General features: G+C 45.8%; 1 protein-coding gene and 1 pseudogene across 2 annotated transcripts in view; one reads left to right on the top strand and one right to left on the bottom strand.

The window, feature by feature from the left end:
* Window positions 1-19,599, top strand: part of WWC3 (WWC family member 3) — a 123,246-nt gene that overhangs the window by 59,325 nt on the left and 44,322 nt on the right. The window contains exons 6-8 of the mRNA XM_079911473.1: window positions 12,411-12,540; window positions 15,605-15,751; window positions 19,399-19,472. Of these exons, the coding sequence (XP_079767599.1) occupies window positions 12,411-12,540; window positions 15,605-15,751; window positions 19,399-19,472 (351 nt within the window). The remainder of the gene's footprint in view (window positions 1-12,410; window positions 12,541-15,604; window positions 15,752-19,398; window positions 19,473-19,599) is intronic.
* LOC307180928 (V-type proton ATPase subunit G 1-like) lies at window positions 2,780-7,043 on the bottom strand (annotated as a pseudogene). Its single transcript has 2 exons — window positions 6,793-7,043; window positions 2,780-3,123 (listed from the first exon to the last, which is right to left on the bottom strand). The product of its transcript is annotated as a V-type proton ATPase subunit G 1-like (transcript).

The raw sequence follows: 19,599 nt of genomic DNA on the forward strand, positions 1-19,599 counted from the left end.
CGTGACATTTTGGACCCGATAACTGTTCGTGGTGGAGCTGTCCTGTGCACCAGAGGATGTTTAGCAGCACCCCTGGCCTTGACCCCCTAGATGCCAGTAGCACCCTCTTACCCAGTTGTGACAGCCCAAAATGTCTCCAGATATTGCCAAGTGTTTCCTGGAGGGCATGTTTGTCCCCAGCTGAGGACCACTGGGCTAGCTGGCCACTGCCTCGGGCGGCACAGATGACATTTCCATCCTCACAGTACTTTCAGTTGGGCAGCCTGATCTATAGGTCTTCCTCCTATAAAATTGACATCTTTACAATTAGAACTTTATCCCTACTAAGAGTTTGGGGATGAAGTTCTTATCATTTGTGAGTTATATGAAGTGAGCAAATTCAATGAACAGGAGTTATTTTATAAATGGTGATATTGGTGGTCTGAAAGAATTAATTTTCCTAAGAAAGGGCATTGTATGCTTGTTGGTTCAAAGTATATTCCCTTTTGATTCAGAGCCTGGTTTCACTTGCTGAACTTGGGCTTGTGCTTCATACCTTCTGTGTTGACTCTTCTCATGTGTCAATGGGGACTGTCGTAGCTCGGTTGCTCTGACAAAATACTGTAGACTGAATGACTTAAAGAGCAGACATTTACTTCTCACAGTTCTGGAGGCTGGAAGTCTAAGGTCACGGCGCTGGCAAATTCATTATCAGATGACTGCCTTTTTGCTGTGTGTTGACATGGTGCTGTTTTTGGGTGGGGGGCTCTGGTCTCTGGTGTCTCTTCTGTTTCTTTAAGGACACTAATCCCTTCATGGGGCCCCACCCTCATGACCTCATCTAAATCTAATCACCCCCAAAGGCCCCATTTCCAAATACCATCCTATTGGGGGTTAGGGCTAACCATATGAAGTTTGGGGGGCATGAACATTCAGTCCATAGCAGTGATCATTGGGCTAAATTGTCCAAGTGCAGCACCAGTGCCTGCTACGTAGTCAGCCTTCAGCAAATGGCAGGAATCCACGTGGCTACGATTTCTTGGTAAATGTGGGCAGCGTGCCACTCTCTTGCATCCTGTGTGCAGACACATGACAGTGTGTCAAATGTGATTGCAGTATTACTCTTTATAGGGAGGTTACACAGAATGTGTTTGACAAAGATAATGATCCCACCTCACATAAAGGGTAATTAACGGGCACGTCAAACCCTGTTGTTTAACATGAGGTTGACATTCACTTTGTTAATCACCCAGGATTAGTTTGGTTGATGATTCGTTTGTCCGCTTTTTATTAAGGACATATTATAGACACCAAGGGAGACACAATAGAAAGGTGAGCTGGGTCTTGCCTGGAGGGGCTTGACTTTTCTGGCCCTGAGACACTGCCATGCCCCCTGCAGGTCCCCCATGTGGCAGGGTTTGGTAAGCTGTCCACGTGCTTAGCATGAGCTGCAGGCTTTTAACCTTACAGTCAGCTTTTTGCTTTCTCTACCACTACCTGTAGCAGTGTGTGTGTGTGTGTGTGTGTGTGTGTGTGTGTGTGTGCGCGCGCGTGCACATTCTCTGGTGATTTGGATCTACAATGGGAGTTCCTTTAATTATCCCTAGTCAGTACAGCTTTTTATTTCTTTTTTTTTTTTTTGCATGCCAGAAAGTCTTTACTTTTAAATGATTTTCAGTACACCAAGTAGTAACATGTAGCAAGTTCTTGAATTCCATCATCTAGTAATTTTTTAAATGTATTTTTTATTGAAATTGATTTACAGTGTTGTGTTAATGACTGCTGTGCAGCAAAGTGACTCAGTTATACACATATGTACATTCTTTTTCATATTCTTTTCCATTGTGGTTTATCACAGGATATTGAATATAGTTCCCTGTGCTATATGGTAGGACTGTCATCTAGTAATTTTGATTAAGGGAAACTAAAAGCAGCCCAAACAATGATACTAGTATCCATTATTCTAACTCTTAGCCGGAAAGGACTATTTTAAGGCTGGCTGCTGCATCACATAGGTTACAAATAACTATTTACTACTTTTTCATAGATAAAGCCCCTGACCTTCAAGAAAGATTTAGGGAAAAAAAATTCATCTCTTTCTTTCTTAAGAAATTTTTTTTTTAACTACATCTAAGAAAGAAAAAGTCAGTATTGATATATATGCTGCTTGAGCGAAAAGGCATAGGAAAAAAGACAGTGTATACCCATTAAATTCCAAGAAATATGAGGTAAAAAGATAAAATCTTGGGACTTCCCTGATGGCACACTGGTTAAGAATCCACCTGCCAGTGCAGGGGACACAAGTTCGAACCCTGGTCTGGGAAGATCCCACATGCCGCGGAGCAACTAAACCCGCGTGCCACAGCTACTGAGCCTGCGCTCTAGAGCCCGCGAGCCACAACTACTGAAGCCCGTGCGCCACAACTACTGAAGCCTGCGTGCCTAGAGCCTGTGCTCCGCAGCAAGAGAAGCCACCGCAATGAGAAGCCTGCGCACCGCAATGAAGAGTAGTCCCCGCTCACGACAACTAGAGAAAGCCTGCACACAGCAACGAAGACTGAACACAGCCAAAAATAAATAAATAAATTTTAAAAAGATAAAAATCTTTGAATAAGCCCTAAGTTTGTACAAAGAAGCTAGATTTGCTGTTCTGCAGAAAGTGAGGGGACCTACTATATAACATACAGAAACAATTTAATGACTTTTCGCAAGACTACGACTCAAGCCTTGCTAAAGCTTCATATTCCATGAAGGGATCGAAAATGCCAATCCATGCAACAACAGGTGGTTTTTTCTTCCTTTATCTGTTTTTGTGGTAGTTTTTGTGGATTTCTGGCTGGATGTCGCAGTCAAGGGCCAAGAGGTTATCCAGGAGTTCACCCCTGTTCTGCCGGAAGTAGGTCTGGAGGATGGTCATCTTCTCCTGGGGGTCCTCCACTTCAGTGCTGCAACTGCCGTGGGATCCCAGAGCCGCGGCCCCCTCGGCCTTGAACTCCTTCTCCCTCTGCAGGCGGTACTGTTCACTGCCAGCCTGGGCTGCTGCTTGGCCTGCTTCAGCCTCCGGTTCTTTTCTTGTGGTCCTCGGCCACCTCCTTGGCGGCCCGCTTCTCGGCCTGGAGCAGCTGCTGGGTGCCCTGCGACCGACTGGCCACGGTGGCGGCGATTCCAAGGCGGCAGAGAGCGGCCTAAATCGGCTCGACCGTCCCCTCGGGTCAGTTGACCCAGCCGCCCAAGCAGTACAGCTTTTTAAAGAAGTTTTGCTTGAACAAATCAAGGTGCATTTTCAATATCGGCTACTGGTTTTGTTACTCTTTTTGTCCATCTGCCGCGGTGCTTCCCGGCGCAGCAATACCTGTTCTGTGATTTTATGCCGTGCAGCCCTGCCTGCCTCCAGATGCTCCCTTGCCTGCTGGGTGCTTCTCTGTGCACCGTGGCCGTGCCTTCCTGTGTCACTTCTGCTACAGGGCTGGATCAGAAAAAAGCAGAAGCAAATCATTGAATTTGGCAGGTCTTCACAAGTTGCTTGGACTGTCCAGTTGAATTGGAGGTTGATTTCCTTCTGTCATTTGGCCACACTGTAGCTTTCTCTCTTCACCAGGGCGAATCAAGACTTCCCAGCGTCTCTAGATAATAGTGACTTTTCATGCTGGGCCTCATGCAGTTAATTTAGCTCTCACTCGCTGAAGCTCTGGTGCAGGTGATCGGGTTTCAGGGTGGTTCAGGAACACTGAGGTCACATGGGATCCCCGAGCCTCAGAGGAGAGCCCCGGCCGGCACCTTTCCCCACTGGCCCTGGCTTCTGTAGCAGGATTGCTGGGCCCAGTGCCTTTTCCTCTGCTTGGCCTCCATCACTCTGGCCACCTCCATTTCTTTATGTGAAGACAATGGTTATATTGCAACGTCAGCTTAAGACTGAACACTCTCAGAAATAAAAGATGTCAGGGCTCAGGTGACAGAGAAAACCCCTTCCCCTTAGCATTGCTAGGAAGTAAATTCATCTCTTGTAGTCAAGGTAATTTTAAGACTAGGAAAAGACGGCCTCAGTTGCTCCGGGTTTATTGGACGGGAAGCAGAAGCTGGCCTGGGAAGAGTTATAACTTTACACCTGCAGCCGGAGCGGAGTATGAGTTGTGCACTTGCAGAGAGAAGGGCCAGTGCTGTTTGATCTTCTTTCTGCTTTCCTTAGCAAGAATCCTTAGCGATGGGAAACATGCCCCCTGCCAAGGGGACGGTCCTCACTGCTGGATACCCACCCTCCCCAGTGGAGGCTGAGGGGTGGCCTGAGGGAAAGTTCTGGACCTGGCCTTGGTCCTGGGGGACCCAGCCCAGCTTTCCAGATAGAGCTGCCTCTCGAGGCAGCTTCTAGTTGGTTGCTGTGTTGTCCCTGCGAATGGTCGGTCACTCTATGCTGTGACACGAGCTCACGGGAAGGAGAGGAAACAAGGGTGCTTGTGCCGTGCTTAAAACGCTTTGCCAGTGAAAAGTAGACTGATACCTTCCTCTGAGTTACACAGGCCATGTGTGAGATGAAAACAGCCTCTTTATTTATCTGGTGTTGCAGATTGGCTCTTGTGTTTGGATCAAATCATGCAGACAGGTATTATTTATTGAGAAATTTGGAAAACCTCTGGTAAGCATCGATAATGTGATTACCCTACCCCTACTGTGAAATCCTAAGTCTGAGCACAGATAATACGTGAGCTGTTACATGTAAATGGGCTTCTCAGATATTATTTCCAACATCAATTTAAGGCAGAGACCCTAGATTTTCCTCCAGAAAATTTTCTGCTGTTCTTGCTTCCCAGAATAGCCCTTGTATTTTTTTCCAGAGCACCTCACCGAGAGTTTGGCTACTTATAACATTTTAAACTCGACTTGTTTATCTTGGTGAACTTTCCTGGCTAGCAAGGAAATCCATCATTATGCTTGGGTCCAAGTGAGGAAAAAAGAACCTTTTGTATTTTTTTTTAAGTCTATGTATGTTAATTTTTGTAGATGGGAGCTGGCCGTGAACACATTCTCTGGGTTAATGATAGAACGTGTGTGTGTGTGTATAATGTATATAAACTTTTAATGATGGAAAATGTCAAATATACACAAAAGTAGAGAGAATGGTATAAGGGAACCTTTCTGTACCCCTCACCCTGCTTCAACAACTAACCACACAATGGCCAGTCTTGTTTTGTCTGTCACACAGCCTCATCGCCCAAGCTCTTACCGCATTATTGAAGCAAATCCCAGAGTCATATTTCATCCATAAATGTCTCTCCTAAAGTAACGGACTCCTTTTGAAAACATAACTATAATACCTGTGCCACTTAGTAGCAATCTCTTAATGTTGTCCTTTCTCCAGCAAGTGTTCCCATCTCCCTGGTTTGTTTGGGTCCGGGTTCTGACAAGGTCCACACCGTACGTTTGATTAGTGTGTCTCTTAATCTCTACCCTCCTCTCCTTTTTTCTTTTTTCCTTCCTTTCTTCCTGCTGACATCTTATTTGTTGAAGAAGCTACTTTGCTTGTCCCAAAGAATTGCCCTGATACTGGATTTTGCTGCTTGAACGCGCACGGCGTCACTTAACACGCTCCACTGTCCCCTGCTATTTACGTAAACGGGTGTCATTAATCCGAGAGGCTTGATCTGACTCAAGTTCAGTTTCATTTTCTTTTCCTTTTGGTCAGGAGGTGCACACTCTCTGGTTGTCTCTTTTTTTGTGTGGTGTGAAGATTATTAGTGGGGTCTGGCATTGTCAGCCTGATACATCCATTTGTAATGTTTCCCATCAGCTTTTCACGTAATGCTGTGCACGTGTAGACACGAGGTTTCAGGATAAGTTCCCGAAGGTGGGTTTGCTGGGTCACGGGGTAAAGGCATTGGCCGTATTCTCCTCGGGAGGGTGGCGCCATTTTGCATTCCCACCACTAGTAGATGCGTCTTCCTGTTCCAACCACGTGGCCAGCACAATGTGTTGTCACTCACGCTTTTGCATTTCTACCAGTCTTATCGGTGAGAGATAGTGTCTCAGTGTCGTTGTAATTTGCATTTCTCTTGAAGCCCTTTATAAACGTCTTCAGAAAACAGGAGCAACGTTTACAAGTCATGAAAGTCTTCAGAAAAATCAAACTTTTCCAGTGAGAGAGCTACTGGGTATCGCTGCCCCAAAGTTTCTGAAGCTTGTTTTGAAAAATTGTCTTCATGTAACTCATGGCTAGCACCCGGGGGCAAGGGGGGAGGAGCTAGAATGAGGATGTCCACAGCTTCCCAAATGGGTGATGCCCAAGAACGTGCTGGATGTGCCAATGGGTGGGGGAGAGCTCCCTCTTTAGTGACGCTAGACCTCCTGGGCGTCTGGAATGTTCCTCCTGTTCGACTGTGAGGTGTCCTGCAACCGGGAAGCTCGTTTAACATCACTTCTCCCTGAGTTTCCCACGCTTCTGTGCCACCGGAGCTTCTTCCCGCCGTGCCACCTGTAACGTCCCCAAGTGCTGACGTGGTGGCTGCTCGTCCTCACGCCAGCCATGGGGTTCTTGTAAAGTGTCTCTGCTGCGTGGCCCCTGGTGGCTCTCTCACTTAGAATATGATCTAGACTGCAGATGAGTTGGCCCCCATCCTCACCTCGTTCCCCCAGTCTCCCCCTCACTCACCTGCGTCAGCCCGCAGTGCAACTCGCAGCTCCTTGTGCCTGGAACTCTCTCCCCAAGTCTCTCGTGCCTGTCCCCTCCCTTCCATAGTTCTCTGGACAAATGACATCTCGCCAAGGTCCCTGCTCACCACTGTATCTAAAAAGCAGCCCTCTTCCCACCCTCTATCCCCACACCTGGCTTCGTTTTCCTTGAACCACCAGTTGCTGCCTGACCCGGTGGTTTCTTTCTTGTCATCTGTGTCCTCGCCTAGTGTCACGCTGTGCGAGGATGCGGACTTGGCCTGGTTCCATACTCGGTCCTCGGGATGCAGCCAGCTCCGGGTGCAGGGCAGGGCTTGGTGGGGTGAGGGGACCAGCCCGGGGGCCGTGCGGCACTGCTCTTGGGACACCGGGACCCCCTGGGCCAGGGCCTGGGCTGCGAGCATCGGGGAGGTCTCTGCATCGGCCCAGGTGCCTTCTTATTAACTGCCCTCTTGCGTTTCCTTCTCTGCTTCTTACTGTGTTATATTGTGTTTTAAGAAATCCTATTTCTATCACTGCTGTTCAGATCACAGAAAGGGGTGCTCGTTAAACGCGCCAGTACCCACTTTCCGTGAGGTGTGTTCTTAGCCCCTGGGTCAGCCTCTTTGCTTTGAGCCTTTTAATTGCTTGATGACATTCTTCCGCTTTGGGATGCTGTGATGAAGTTAAGCCCGTGTGTCTCCTGCAATAAGAGGGAGTGACTGCACTCTGCGGACCATTCGATACCACACGAGGCAGCATTAGACCTCGGAATTAGCATTTTCTGTCCGAGGGGATTTAGTGGTTTCAGAAGAGAACGGGATTGTTCACAGGTAGCGCAGGCTTAGACCAGCAGTATCCCATTACCGTAGCACAGAAGCTACAGCCCATGCTAAAAGGCCAGCGCTCCTCAGATAACAGTAAAACATACAGAAATGGGGGCGGAAACAAAAAGAGCGTTGTTCCCGTCGTGAGACAGGTCTGGCGTTCCACGCAGGACCGGCTGCTGATAGAAAGCTGCCGGAAGCTTTGTGAGGGTCGTTCAAGGCCCCCTGCCAGGGCTGGTGATGTAAAAGGTAGAGTTGTAACAACACTTCTCATTCTTGGGGCTTGTAATGTGTGGTATTAACGTGGAATATCTTTCGAGACCTGGCAGCCCTTTTCTTCAAGATGTGGGTTTAAGAGTCCATTTGGTTTTACTTTTGTCAGACCAGTTCTCTTGACATCTTTTTTTTTTAATTAATTAATTTATATTTATTTTTGGCTGCGTTGGGTCTTCGTTGCTGCGTGCAGTCTTTCTCTAGTTGCGGCGAGCAGGGGCTACTTTTGGTTGCAGTGCGTGGGCTTCTCATTGCAGTGGCTTCTCTTGTTGCGGAGCACGGCCTGTAGGTGTGCGGGCTCAGTAGTTGTGGCTCGCGGGCTCTAGAGCGCAGGCTCAGTAGTTGTGGCGCACGGGCTTAGTTGCTTGGTGGCATGTGGGATCTTCCTGGACCAGGGCTTGAACCCGTGTCCCCTGCATTGGCAGGCGGATTCTTAACCACTGCGCCACCAGGGAAGCCCTTCTCTTGACATCTTAAGTTGAACAACAAATATGGACACTTGAGGGCAGTGGGAGGGGGAGGTTGATGAGAATCATCTTGAAGATGCTTTCTTAGCGGTGTGTGGTCAGCATTTGAAGCTGTGCCTTCTTTTCTCTCTAACCGTTTCTTTCAAAGGCAGCCAGTAAAGAGCACCAGTTTACTTTGGGACAACATCTGACTGGCTATGTGGGTGGCCCTCAGATTTGACACAATGTGAGTTTGGAGGCCTTGACCCTGAATGTATTGCTAGCCCAGCAACAGAAGAGGATGAGTGTGGTGTGAGGGGCCTCAGTGTGAAGCTCACTGTGCCTCTTATTGGCTGTGTGACCTTGAGCAAGTCACTTAACCTTCCCAAAGCTGCTGCAGAATGTTGAGGGGTGAAAAGTAAAGGCTGTGTGGTCTGTGTCCTGGGTTTTTTTTTTTTACACCGGGTCTTAGTCCATTCAGGCTGCGTAACAAAGTGCCATAGACCGGCCGGCTTATAAACAACAGAAATTCATTTCTCGTAGTTCTGGAGACTGGAAGTCCAAGATCAGGGCGCCAGCACAGTCAGGTTCTGTGTCTGGTGAGAGCCAGCTTCCCACTTCACGAATGGCCATCTTCTCGCCGTGTCCTCACATGGCGGAAGGGGCAGGGGAGCTCCCTGGGGCCTCTTTCATAAGGGCACTGATCCCATTCATGAGGGCTTCTCCCTCATGACCTGATCACCTCCCAAGGGCCCCGCCTCCTGATCCTGTCACCCTGGGCATTAGGATTCCAGCGTGTGGGTGCTGGGGGGACAGAAGCATGCACATCACGTCGCACTGCGTGATAACTTGTATTCTTACTAATGCCGTCTTTTGTTGAGCCCTTGTCAACTTTCCGTCATCTTATTTGAGATGTATAAGCACTGTTTTGAGCTCTTAATTAAAATTAAAAAAGGAAAAAGCTCTTTGGCAGTCACAGATGTTATGATTTTCTTCACGAAATGGAATATATTGATATTTTAGAAAGTACCAAATCATTGAGTATATCCTCCGAATTTGACCAAAGTTTTAGAGGGAATTTGGAAAAAGGGAGAAAACTCCCAAATAAGTGAATTTTGCAGATGCGATGGAAGAGGGTGCCTGTCCTTTGAAGTTTTTGCTAGATGATAAAGCAGGTGGGCCCTATCTTGGCCACTGTGAGCAGGAGGGCAGCCAGGGGTAGCAAGGGCCATCGCTGCACCTGGTGATCCAGTTCGGGCTTGACACCTGGGAGGTGTAGGTTTGAACCTTGGCTCTGCCAGGTCTCAGCTTGTCCTCTTGGGCTACTTAATCTCTCTGAGCCTCAATTTTTCCATTTTAAAGTCTGAGAAGATTGTGCTCATCTCATAAAACTGTTGAGGGGATTAAATGAGATGACAGACATAAAGCATGCAACAAGACTCTGTCACCTAGTAGTAGGTGCTTGATACACTGAACTATTTTAATATGCTATTGATATAATTATATGATTTAGTCAAATAATATGTACTGTATCAAATATGGCTATATAAGGTTATACTTATATAATAATAACTTTTTACATAATTATATATTCTACAATAATACGTAACTATTTTTAAACAATAGTGTTTCAGAGATTCCTAGAACTTTGAGATCATCTTCTCTAATAGCTTTCACACCTTTTAACAGTGGAATCTTTTCCCCTTTCCTTCCCCTCAAATGACACCTTCTGTGGAAGCAGACTGTCTGAGACGGAGCAAAGGGACGGCCTTGCCGAAGCAGGGGTGAGGGTCTCCGAGCCCTGTGTGGGTTCTCCCTTTACTCCAGCTCACCACTCCAGGACACCCTCGGGACAGAGTGAAAACAGCTGCTCTTGGTCAATCTTCATTCCTTTTCGAGGTCTCAGAGCCACCTGGGTGGAGCTGAGGTCAGGGCCCGGGTCCGTGGCCTTAAAGTTGAACTTTCGTTCTCCGACGCGCTTTGCAGTGTCTGCCGATGCGAGGCATTACAGGGTTGCGGATCCCTCTCCCTGATGGGAATCGGGGCCTGTTTTCCTCCAGGTAGCGGCCATTCCCATTGTAGATGCTGGTGCCTTGACAGGCAGCTGGCGCAGCGCCTGGCTTTACTGATGGCTGCACTTAGGCTCTGTAGCTGCTAAAAGCTGTAAGGAATTCACAACACCTAAGTACGAAGCTGGAGCTGATGTGGTTAGCATCTTACGTCGCGGCCTTAGCAGTGGTTGTGTGTCTATACTCTCTGACCATTTGATTAGCACTGATGATTAAGGAATTGAAAACATTTAGTTCAGTGCAGTAGAGTTTCATTTCTCTATGTGGGTGTCAGTGTCAGGTGACAATCCATTTGCTGTATTTCTCATTCTGGAGGAGCCAGTAGGCCTGGTTAGCAAAGGCATTGGTCATTAACTGTTACAGAGAAATCACACTTTTTTGGCCTTGGGTTTTTTGTATGGAAATGATGTAACCCTTTTCTACAGACTTCGTCAACCTATGTGGGTTGTGGTTTGTGACATTAAATGAGATGTATTGGAAAGCCTTTTATCAGAAGATGGATATAAGGAGATATTATTACATAAATGAGTCTAGATTCTCTTTGCAAGAAAAGCTGGGCCACTTCCTAGACAGATGCAGTGCTGGGAGATGGATGGCCTTTGTTCCTGCCTTGCATTAGAGACTCCTGGTTCTCCATAGAACAGCTGAAATGGAAAAACACATGGCCAGGTCATGCTGGGATGTAGGGGTGTCACCATTCAATGTGTGGGGTCCCCCAGTGCATCTGTATCCGCTCTCCAAGGAAGAGGACTCGGGACCAGGTTTCATAAATATTGTTTGTTGCAGATGGCAATCATAGCGGTGCTGTTGAGCCCTGAAGCCCTATTCCAAAGGGAGGGAATGATTTCCTGCTTGTTCTCTCATTCCAGTGATGCTGATAGCTCAGATCAGCTCTGGTGCTGAGTTTTGCTGTGAGTTGTGACATTTGTGGCCAGGAATTTGTTAATGATAATAAAGTACCGGAGTTGGTGCATTTTTTACTTTTTCTCCCATGAGTAAGTAGACTGAGCATTATCCTGGTAATAATAATCAGTGCAGACATTATACGCCAGGTCTCTGCTAAGTAAGCCCTTTCCTTACATTTCTCATTAAGTGGGAGGGACAGTTTTAGTGTCCTCATCTGAGGCATGAGGAAACTGAGGTTTAAAGAGGTGAAGTGTCTTGCCCAGGGTCCCACTGTAGAGCTGGAGTGTCACCTGTACTCACCAGCATGCCAGGATGCTCTTGTGAGTGGAACACAAGGGCGTTTGGGCTGGCCGTTAAGCATCTGGATTTTCGGGTAACATGGGGGAAGCAGTTTAGAGCTAGAATCTGTGTCATGGTGGATCTGGTGACTTTCCAGAGAAGGAGTTCATTCTGTTTCTGGACCAAAGTCTCTTCTTCAGCCCCGCGGGCTTCCAAGGCTTAAGACTTAGGTATGGAAGATGTGACCAAGGACGAGCTACAGGAGGCTGCCTGCTCTTTGTAGGCCGGAGCCAAGCCTAGTCTCGGCCAGCGCTCTGCTTCCACCACCCAGAACCAGGCCTTGTGCGCCCCGGGGTGGGCTGGCTGGAAGGAAGGATGGATGGAAGTTAGCTTGAATGCGAAGCATGAAGGAAGGATGAATGGATGTTTGAGTAGAAGGGGAGTAGTAGATTGAGAGAGTGATAAATTAGAACCAGAATAAAAGGAAGATAGAGGAGCCATAAGAGTTTCCAACTTTTGTACAGGGTGTCCCTGTTGAAAGTTCACTACTTCTTGCTGTTTCCCATATATTCTTCTTGTACACAGATTTCATTTGTATGTTTATTTAATAGACATTTTTGACCACTAAGCCAGATGCTGGGGATAAACGAATAAGACATGATCCTGCTCTCAGAGAGGGAAATTTAAAATTTCAGGAAATTTTTAAGCCAGTGAACTCGTTGCCTGAGCATTAGTAGAGAACACGGGAACCCTGCCTGGAACGTCCTCACCTGCAGAGGATGCTCTTGGAGCAAAGGGAGCCGTCCACCAGCAGTCTCATCTGGTGTTCACCACGAACAAGGAAGGTCTTATGGGATCTTTGTTTTTCTTTGTCAAAACATTGTTTTTAACTGTTTCCCACCTTTCTCTGAAGCTTTTAAGTTTTGGGTTGTTACTGTTTAATAGAATGTTGTAATCTCGCATAGAATGACTCATGTTTCTTTTCGAACCAGGATTGATCGTAAGATGTCAAGTGCTCACACCAATTACAAACTGGATGAGGCTCAGGCTATAATGAGCGAGCTCAGGACCATCAAGAAAGCCATTTGTACAGGCGAGAAGGAGAGGCGGGATCTGATGCAAGTAAGAGGCCCGGGTGCTCTTCAGAGCCCACGTCCGTCTGTCTGCCCACCTGCTTATCTCTTAACTTTATTTAATAATTTAAAAAATATATATATATATATATATATTTACTATATATATATTATATACTTATTATATAATCACACATATTTTAAAGACATACATGTATGTATGATATATATGTATATATGATATCTTCTTATATGTGTGTGTACATATTTATAAATATTTAAAAATATGCGTATTAGTTTCCTAGGGCTGCCATGACAAAGAACCACAAACCAGGTGGCTTAGAACAACACAAGTTTATTCTCTCCGAGTCTGGAGGACAGAAGTCTGATATCAAGGTGCGGCAGGGCCACGCTCTGTCTGAAGGCTCTAGGGGAAGCTCCTTCCTTGCCTCTTCCAGCTCCTGGGGGCTGCTGGCAGTCCTTGGTGTTCCTCGGCTTGTAGACGTATCACTCCAGTCTCTGCCTTTGTCATCACGTGGTTTCCCGTGTCTCTGTGTATGAATTTTTTCTTCTTATAAGGACAGCGATCATTGGATTAGAACCTGCTCTAATCCAGCATGACCTCATGTTAACTTGATTCCATCTGCAGGCCTTCCTTCCAAATAAGCACACATTCCAGGTTCTGGGGGTTAGGACTTCAACATATCTTGTTGGGGGACACAATTAAGGCCACAACAATGGGTGATACATTTGTATTGTTAAATAATCAAAATAATTCAACGTCTGTTGTAAGAGTTGCTGTCACCCCATTCTCTCACCTCCTGTAGCTGCTTTCATTAGCTTCTTGTACACCCTTGCAGACACTTGAAAGTGTGAACACGTGGCCAGCTGCCCTCGCAGAAAGCCGGGCCTGTGCCTGCTGCCCCGCGGCAGCTTCCGCACCTAACCGCTATGCCCTGTACCTTTTCCCGTCTCTGGACTCAGAGTTCCCTCCTTCCTGGATATGGCTGCATAGTATTCCACCGTGAGGACAGACTTTTTTTCATTGTAGCTTTATATTGCGTTATTTTTTTGCCCCTTGAACTCCTGCAGTTTCTGTTATTTTTAGAAACAGCTGAGTTTTTTCAGATGCCCATGCCGGGCTCCTGCTCAGTGCCGGAATGCATCTGATGCTCTCTGTTGTGGCTTTTCTTTTCGGCTCAGCACACCGAGTGAGCACCTGGTGCTGGGAGGCATTTGTCTCGATTCTGTAGCATGTAAGACACAGAAGGACATGGGAGCAAAGCTCAGACTCGTAGGCCGAGTGCAACAGGTGCGCACATGACTGCCTTGCCCGGCAGTGCTTCCTAACGTCAAGGGCGTGAGGCTGGAGTGTCCCTAGGCTGCTCGTTCAATTGCAGATTACCAGACCCTACCCCAGGTCTCCTGGATTAGACTGTCTGGGGTTGGGACCCAGAAATCTGTATTTTCAGGTGCCCTGTATTTCCAGGTCATGAGAGGTAAACGGTCAGTTGTTAGATTTTCTCCGAGGCCTGGTAGCAAGGAGAACAGCGGCCGTCTGCCAAGGCCTCTGTGTGCCGCACTGGGCGAGGTGCTCTGCGGACATCACCCATGTGATCCAAGCCCAAACCCTGGGGTGAAGCAGGTGGTGCTTCACCCCAGGGACACGGAGGCCTCGCCCGGGACGTGGAGCTGGTGTCCCTGCCCCGTTCTTTCTGAGAGTGCAGAGCTGGCCAAGCCACCCAGTTGCCTCGAGTGGGTTCCCCACCACGGAGGCTGGAGATAGAATTTCTGGAAGAAGTTTCAGACCCCAGCATCTTCTCTGAGATGCTCCAGGGAGACGCATAGGCAATGTCTTCATCTAGTAAAATCAAATAAGTTGTTTCATCTTTGTTATATGACTGTAGCAATCTTGGCCCATTCCAAGACGCCTTTGTCTAGATCCCGAGGCAGCTACCTGGGGTACACTGCGCGTGGGCGTCTAGTGTCTGCAGGAATATCTGCTGAATGTGAATGCATTCACAAGTCTTTTATTTAAAAAATTGTTTTTCATGTTTTTCTCTTATTTTTTTAGATTTCTTTTTATGGGGGTATAGTTGCTTTTCACAGGTCTTTTAAAAAATCTTAGAAAATCTGATTTCTCTTTAACTTTTACCCAAAAGGGTTCCCTGTACCAGAATTTATGCTTACTCTAATTTTTGGTAAACTGACATCCATATAAGATGACTTTTGACCCTGTAGCATTGTGACTGAAAAGCCAGGTTATAAGAATATGTAAATATTGTCTGGGAGCTGTTTTCACCTTCTGTGTGGTACTGAAGACCTCAAGGCGGCATTCGTCTCTGTTGGACTTATTTATTGATAGACTATTTTGGATGGAAATACTTTCCCCTCTCCCCTTTGCTCTGTTGAGGTACACTTGACAAATAAAATTGTATAAATTTAAGGTGTACATGATGGTTTGATATACACATCTATTGTGAAATGATTACCACAATGATTACCACAATAAGTTAACACATAACTAACACAATTGTTAACACATCCATCACGTCACACGGTTACCTTTGTTTTTACATGGTGAGGACTTTTAAGATCTACTCTCTTAGCAACTTGCAAACATGCGCTACAGTATTGCTAACTATACTCACCATGCTATGGACATGAGGTTCATGAGATCCAGGGACTTATTCCCCTTACAGCTGGGACTTGGTACCCTTTGACCAGCATCTCCCCATTTTCCCCAGCCCTCCAGCCCCTGGCAACTGCCTTTCTACTCTCTATTTTGAATTTGGCTTTTTTGGAGGGAATGCTTATTTTTTCTTTAGGAAACACAAAGGTTTAAAAAACCGTAGAAGTGGTACCACAGTTCTCTATATTATTCACATGCTGCCAGGAGGACTCAGTTGCCGTCTGATTTAAATTACTACGAGTTTCATGAAAGGTGCATGTGCTGATCGACATTTCTTTTGAATCTCGTGAGAATGGAGTTGGGGCCGGCCTGCTCTCCAGTAATGAAGCTGCCCACCCGGAACAGGAAGGAAATGACCGCTGTGAAAGGGAAGAGAAGCATCGCCATCGCTGCTCAAGTCTCTTGTTTCATTCTGTTTCAGAGCCTGGCCAAGCTGACTGATGGCTTCAGGAATAGCTGTTCTCTTACCGACCCTCTGCAAGAGTTCCCTCCCAGTGCGGGCGCGCTGGGCGAGTCTTTACCTCACCAGTTCTGCGATGCTGGGTCTCAGACTGAGGTCATCGGCGAGGTACGCTCACTGGGCAGGGGGAGGAACTGAGTGTGCTCAGAGAGAAAAGGACTGCTTTCGTGTGGCCGTCACCCATTTCTTTAAATTTTCCACTTTCCCTTCAAAAATGTTTTGGCTTTTGTGCCATTAAGTTTGAAGAAAGAATACTGTTTTCCACTTCTAGCCATCTTGAAGGTTCAGGGGCCTGGGAGGCAATTGAATGGCTTATTACCTCTATCCTTGTGATTCGCATTCTTAGAAAAGGCAGAATCCTTTTGAGAGTTGAGTCTAGATGTTTCTTGGCAGACCTATGACTTTTTAGAGCATGGATCAGCTAACTTTTTCTGCCAAGGTCCAGATAATAAGTGTTTTAGGCTTTGCTGGCCATGCAGTCTCTGCCATAGCTACTCAGCTGTGTTGTCATAGTACAGAAGCAGCCGTTGGCCATATGTGAATGGGTGGATGGGGCTTGTTCCAGTAAAATTCCAATAAAACTTTATTTACAGAAAGAGGTGGTGGGCCGGATCTGGCCTTCGGGCCATAGTTTGCTGAGCTCTGGCTTAGGCCAGTGATTTTCAGAGGCTTTGTGGCTGTGTCACTCTTGGCTTATACTTTGATGCTATTTCTTATTCTTCTAAGAGAATGTCAGGAAATTGAATTGAATTGAAATTAATTTTGTTTGGGACTTGGAAGAATTTCATAATGCCCCTTTTGATAATTAGTAAAGCCTGGAGTTAGCCACAAAAACAAAATTGGCAACCATCATTTGAAGCAGGGTGGTGAATACTTAAAGACACTACTGTTGTAATGGCATTGAGTGAAGTTTTACATTTATTTGTTAGAAATGGAAAAACAGTTTGGATGGCTTCTTTTTCTTAGGGCTTACTAAGTAAAGATGAAATATCAATGGAATGCAGAATGCCTTCCTAAAATTAAATAAATAAAAAGAAACAAAAAGAAAGGAAAACCATTGACTAAAAAACTCTGGATTTTAAATAATTAGCTGATATTTTAAAATGTCGACAAATAGTGCCTCTTTCAGGGGTGTATAATATAGGAAATAATGCCTCTGTGTCTTGGATGTCCTGAACTGCCCTATTTGCTGTGTTCCCCTCATTGTTCTCAAAAGTACACTTGGACATTTTTTGACTAGGTATCTTGGTTTAAAACAGAGAAGAATCTGTAAGTCAAAAATGTCTGGCATTTTTGCCTAAAGATTTTGGCATGAGAGAAGGAAAAAAGTATGATACTTATTGAATTCCATGAATAATTCATTGCTGCTCAACATAAGGTTAGAATTAGAATTTTTAGAGACTCTTAACTAGTTTGAGAGCAACAGGTAAGATCGAAGTTTCTGTAATGATTTAGCTAAGACTTTCTAAAAATGTCAGGTGGGGAGTGGCTGGTTATACAGCTATAATAACTTCAGCAGTAAATTATCATTGTTTATGAGTTTACTGGGGCTGGCCCTGGCAGCTTCATGGCTGTTACCTCAATTTACGTAGTGGTTTCCATCTTCTTTTGACAGACGAGGGGGTCAAGGTGCCAGGTTACCTAAGGTCATGTAGCCAGGGAGAGGCAGGTCTGGGTTTGAATCAATGTCTCTGATCCCTAAACCTCTGTGTTTTCTACTACATCATGTTATAGAAAAATATATCAAAAGGCTATAACTGCATTAGTTAGCTATTGCTGCATAACAAAACATCCCCAACCTAGCATTTTAAAACAGCACACTTTTATTATCTCACATTTATACTGTGGATCAGGAAACTGGGCTGTGTCCTCTGCTTCAGGGGCGCTCAAGAAACTGCAGTCAAGGTGTCAGCCAGGGTTGCAGCCTCATGGGAAGGCTTGACTGGGAAGGGTCCACTTTCAGGCTTACATGATTGTTGGCAGGATTCAGTTTCTCACAGGTTATTGGACTGAGGGCTTCTGTTCCTTACCATATAGACCTCTCTAGCACGGCAGCTTGCTTTGTCACAGTGTGGAAGCCAAGAGAGTCTCCAGCAGGAAGGAAGTCACAGTCTTTTGTAATCTAATCACAGAAATGACTTCCCATCATCTTTGTTGTATTCTTTTGGTTAGAATCAAGTCATGGGTCTAGCCCACTCTCAAAGGGGAGGGATTTCACATGGGATGAATCCCAGGAGGTGAAGGCCATTGGGGGCCGTCTTGGACGTCTGCCTACCTCATGTAGTTATCACTTTGAGTTAGTTTTGTGGGATGGGCATTGATGTAATCAAACATGCTTTTGGAGCCCATGGCTTTGCAAGCACAGATTTGTAAGCAGTACAAGCCTAATGTTGGAATTTAGCAGTTGGGGTACATGTTGTAGGGCTATGTAGGATCCATGAAGCAGGAACCTGTTGGATCCGTTTGGCTGTAGGCTTTTTTTTTTATTAAAATGTCCATTTCATTCTCACAGAAGAGTGCAAAATCAGAGCTTAGAGGTTCATAAATAGCATTGAGAAGATGTTTAAGAAATGACATTTATTTGTCTTGATGAGTCGGCTTTAGGGGTCTCTAATGAACAAGGTGACAAGGTGACAAGTAGCTCATATCCAGTGTAGAGAGTTTCTGCAGATGCGGTGCTGCAGCCTAAATGCATTTACGTTGAGGACACTGTGGAGAGAGGCCTTGGGTGAGGCTGCTGAAACGTGTAAAGTCGTGACACCTCTCACTGGCGAGTGCTTATGGTCTCGTATAAGGCATTTCTTCTTGCCATTCAGGGCGATAAAGATATAAGGAAATTCCCCATTGACCTGTCTCAAAACTCGTATCAGTGAATTCATTGCCAGTCATACAAGCAGAATATTTCCAAATATTTGTCGACACGAGGTCTTTTAAAAAAATAAAGACTTAGTAGTGGCCGTAAGGTATGGCCGAGTAAGGTCAGATCTACAGATGGAGCCGATTTATTGAAACTAGAGTCATATATTTCCAGGAAGGAAGGAAGAAGTAACCAAGGTGAGCTGCAGTTACCTCTCATACAGGTCTTGTTTGTTTTGTTTGGGAATTTGTTGGCTTCAGTGTAATTGGTATGAAAATATTTAGGTGCAACTAGTGATCGCATCAGAGCTCCTCATTTCAACTCTTGACTCCTGAGGCGAGGCGGCCAGTCCCAGGCTTTTCCGTGCCTTCCTTCCGTCCTTTCACCTTTGATTCTTTAACGGGCTGCATGGCAGTCGAAGGAGTCCCGTAGCCAACACCTCACACAGCTAGTCCGTCTTCTTCGAATTTTGTGACTTTTTAGGAGAACACCATTGTTTTGTGTTGATTGAGGAGTGAGAGCATAGACTACACTAGGCGGGATGATTTTTTTTTGCTTTTCTATCAACTTTGAGGAATTCCCTATTTCTTTTAAAACTTAATTTGTTGTTGTTGCTTGGAATCACACAATAGATGAATATATTTCCACTGGTTTAAAAAAAAAAAACCCCACCAGTGTTGGGACAGCAAAAGTGTTCCCAGCCCCACTCGCAACCTCCACTGACCAGAGGTGGCGGCTGTAATTTGGTGTGTTTCCTTCCAGACCTTTGCAAAATGGAAATTGGAAGGCGAATTAAAATATTCTTCATTGTTGCTGGAAGTTTAAGTGAATTTTCTATTTTGAAAATATGTTTTTAATGTGTCTCCCCCATTTTCTTTCTTTCTTCTGTTCCACAAAGTTCGTCTTTGATGATAAAACAAGGCTCGTGGACCGAGTCAGGCTTAACTGGCAGTATGAGGAAGCCAGAAAGAGGTAAGAAGCTCCTTTTTCAAACCTTGCCTCCTGCTTACTTCCTTTCTCCTGTGGAAAGTGGTTTCGCGGAGTTCCAGCGTGTGATTTATCCACTTCTTATCAGAAAGCAGTGTCTGATAGAGTACAG

The sequence above is a fragment of the Stenella coeruleoalba genome, assembly GCF_951394435.1.
Source record: "Stenella coeruleoalba genome assembly, chromosome: X".
NCBI lineage: Eukaryota > Metazoa > Chordata > Mammalia > Artiodactyla > Delphinidae > Stenella > Stenella coeruleoalba.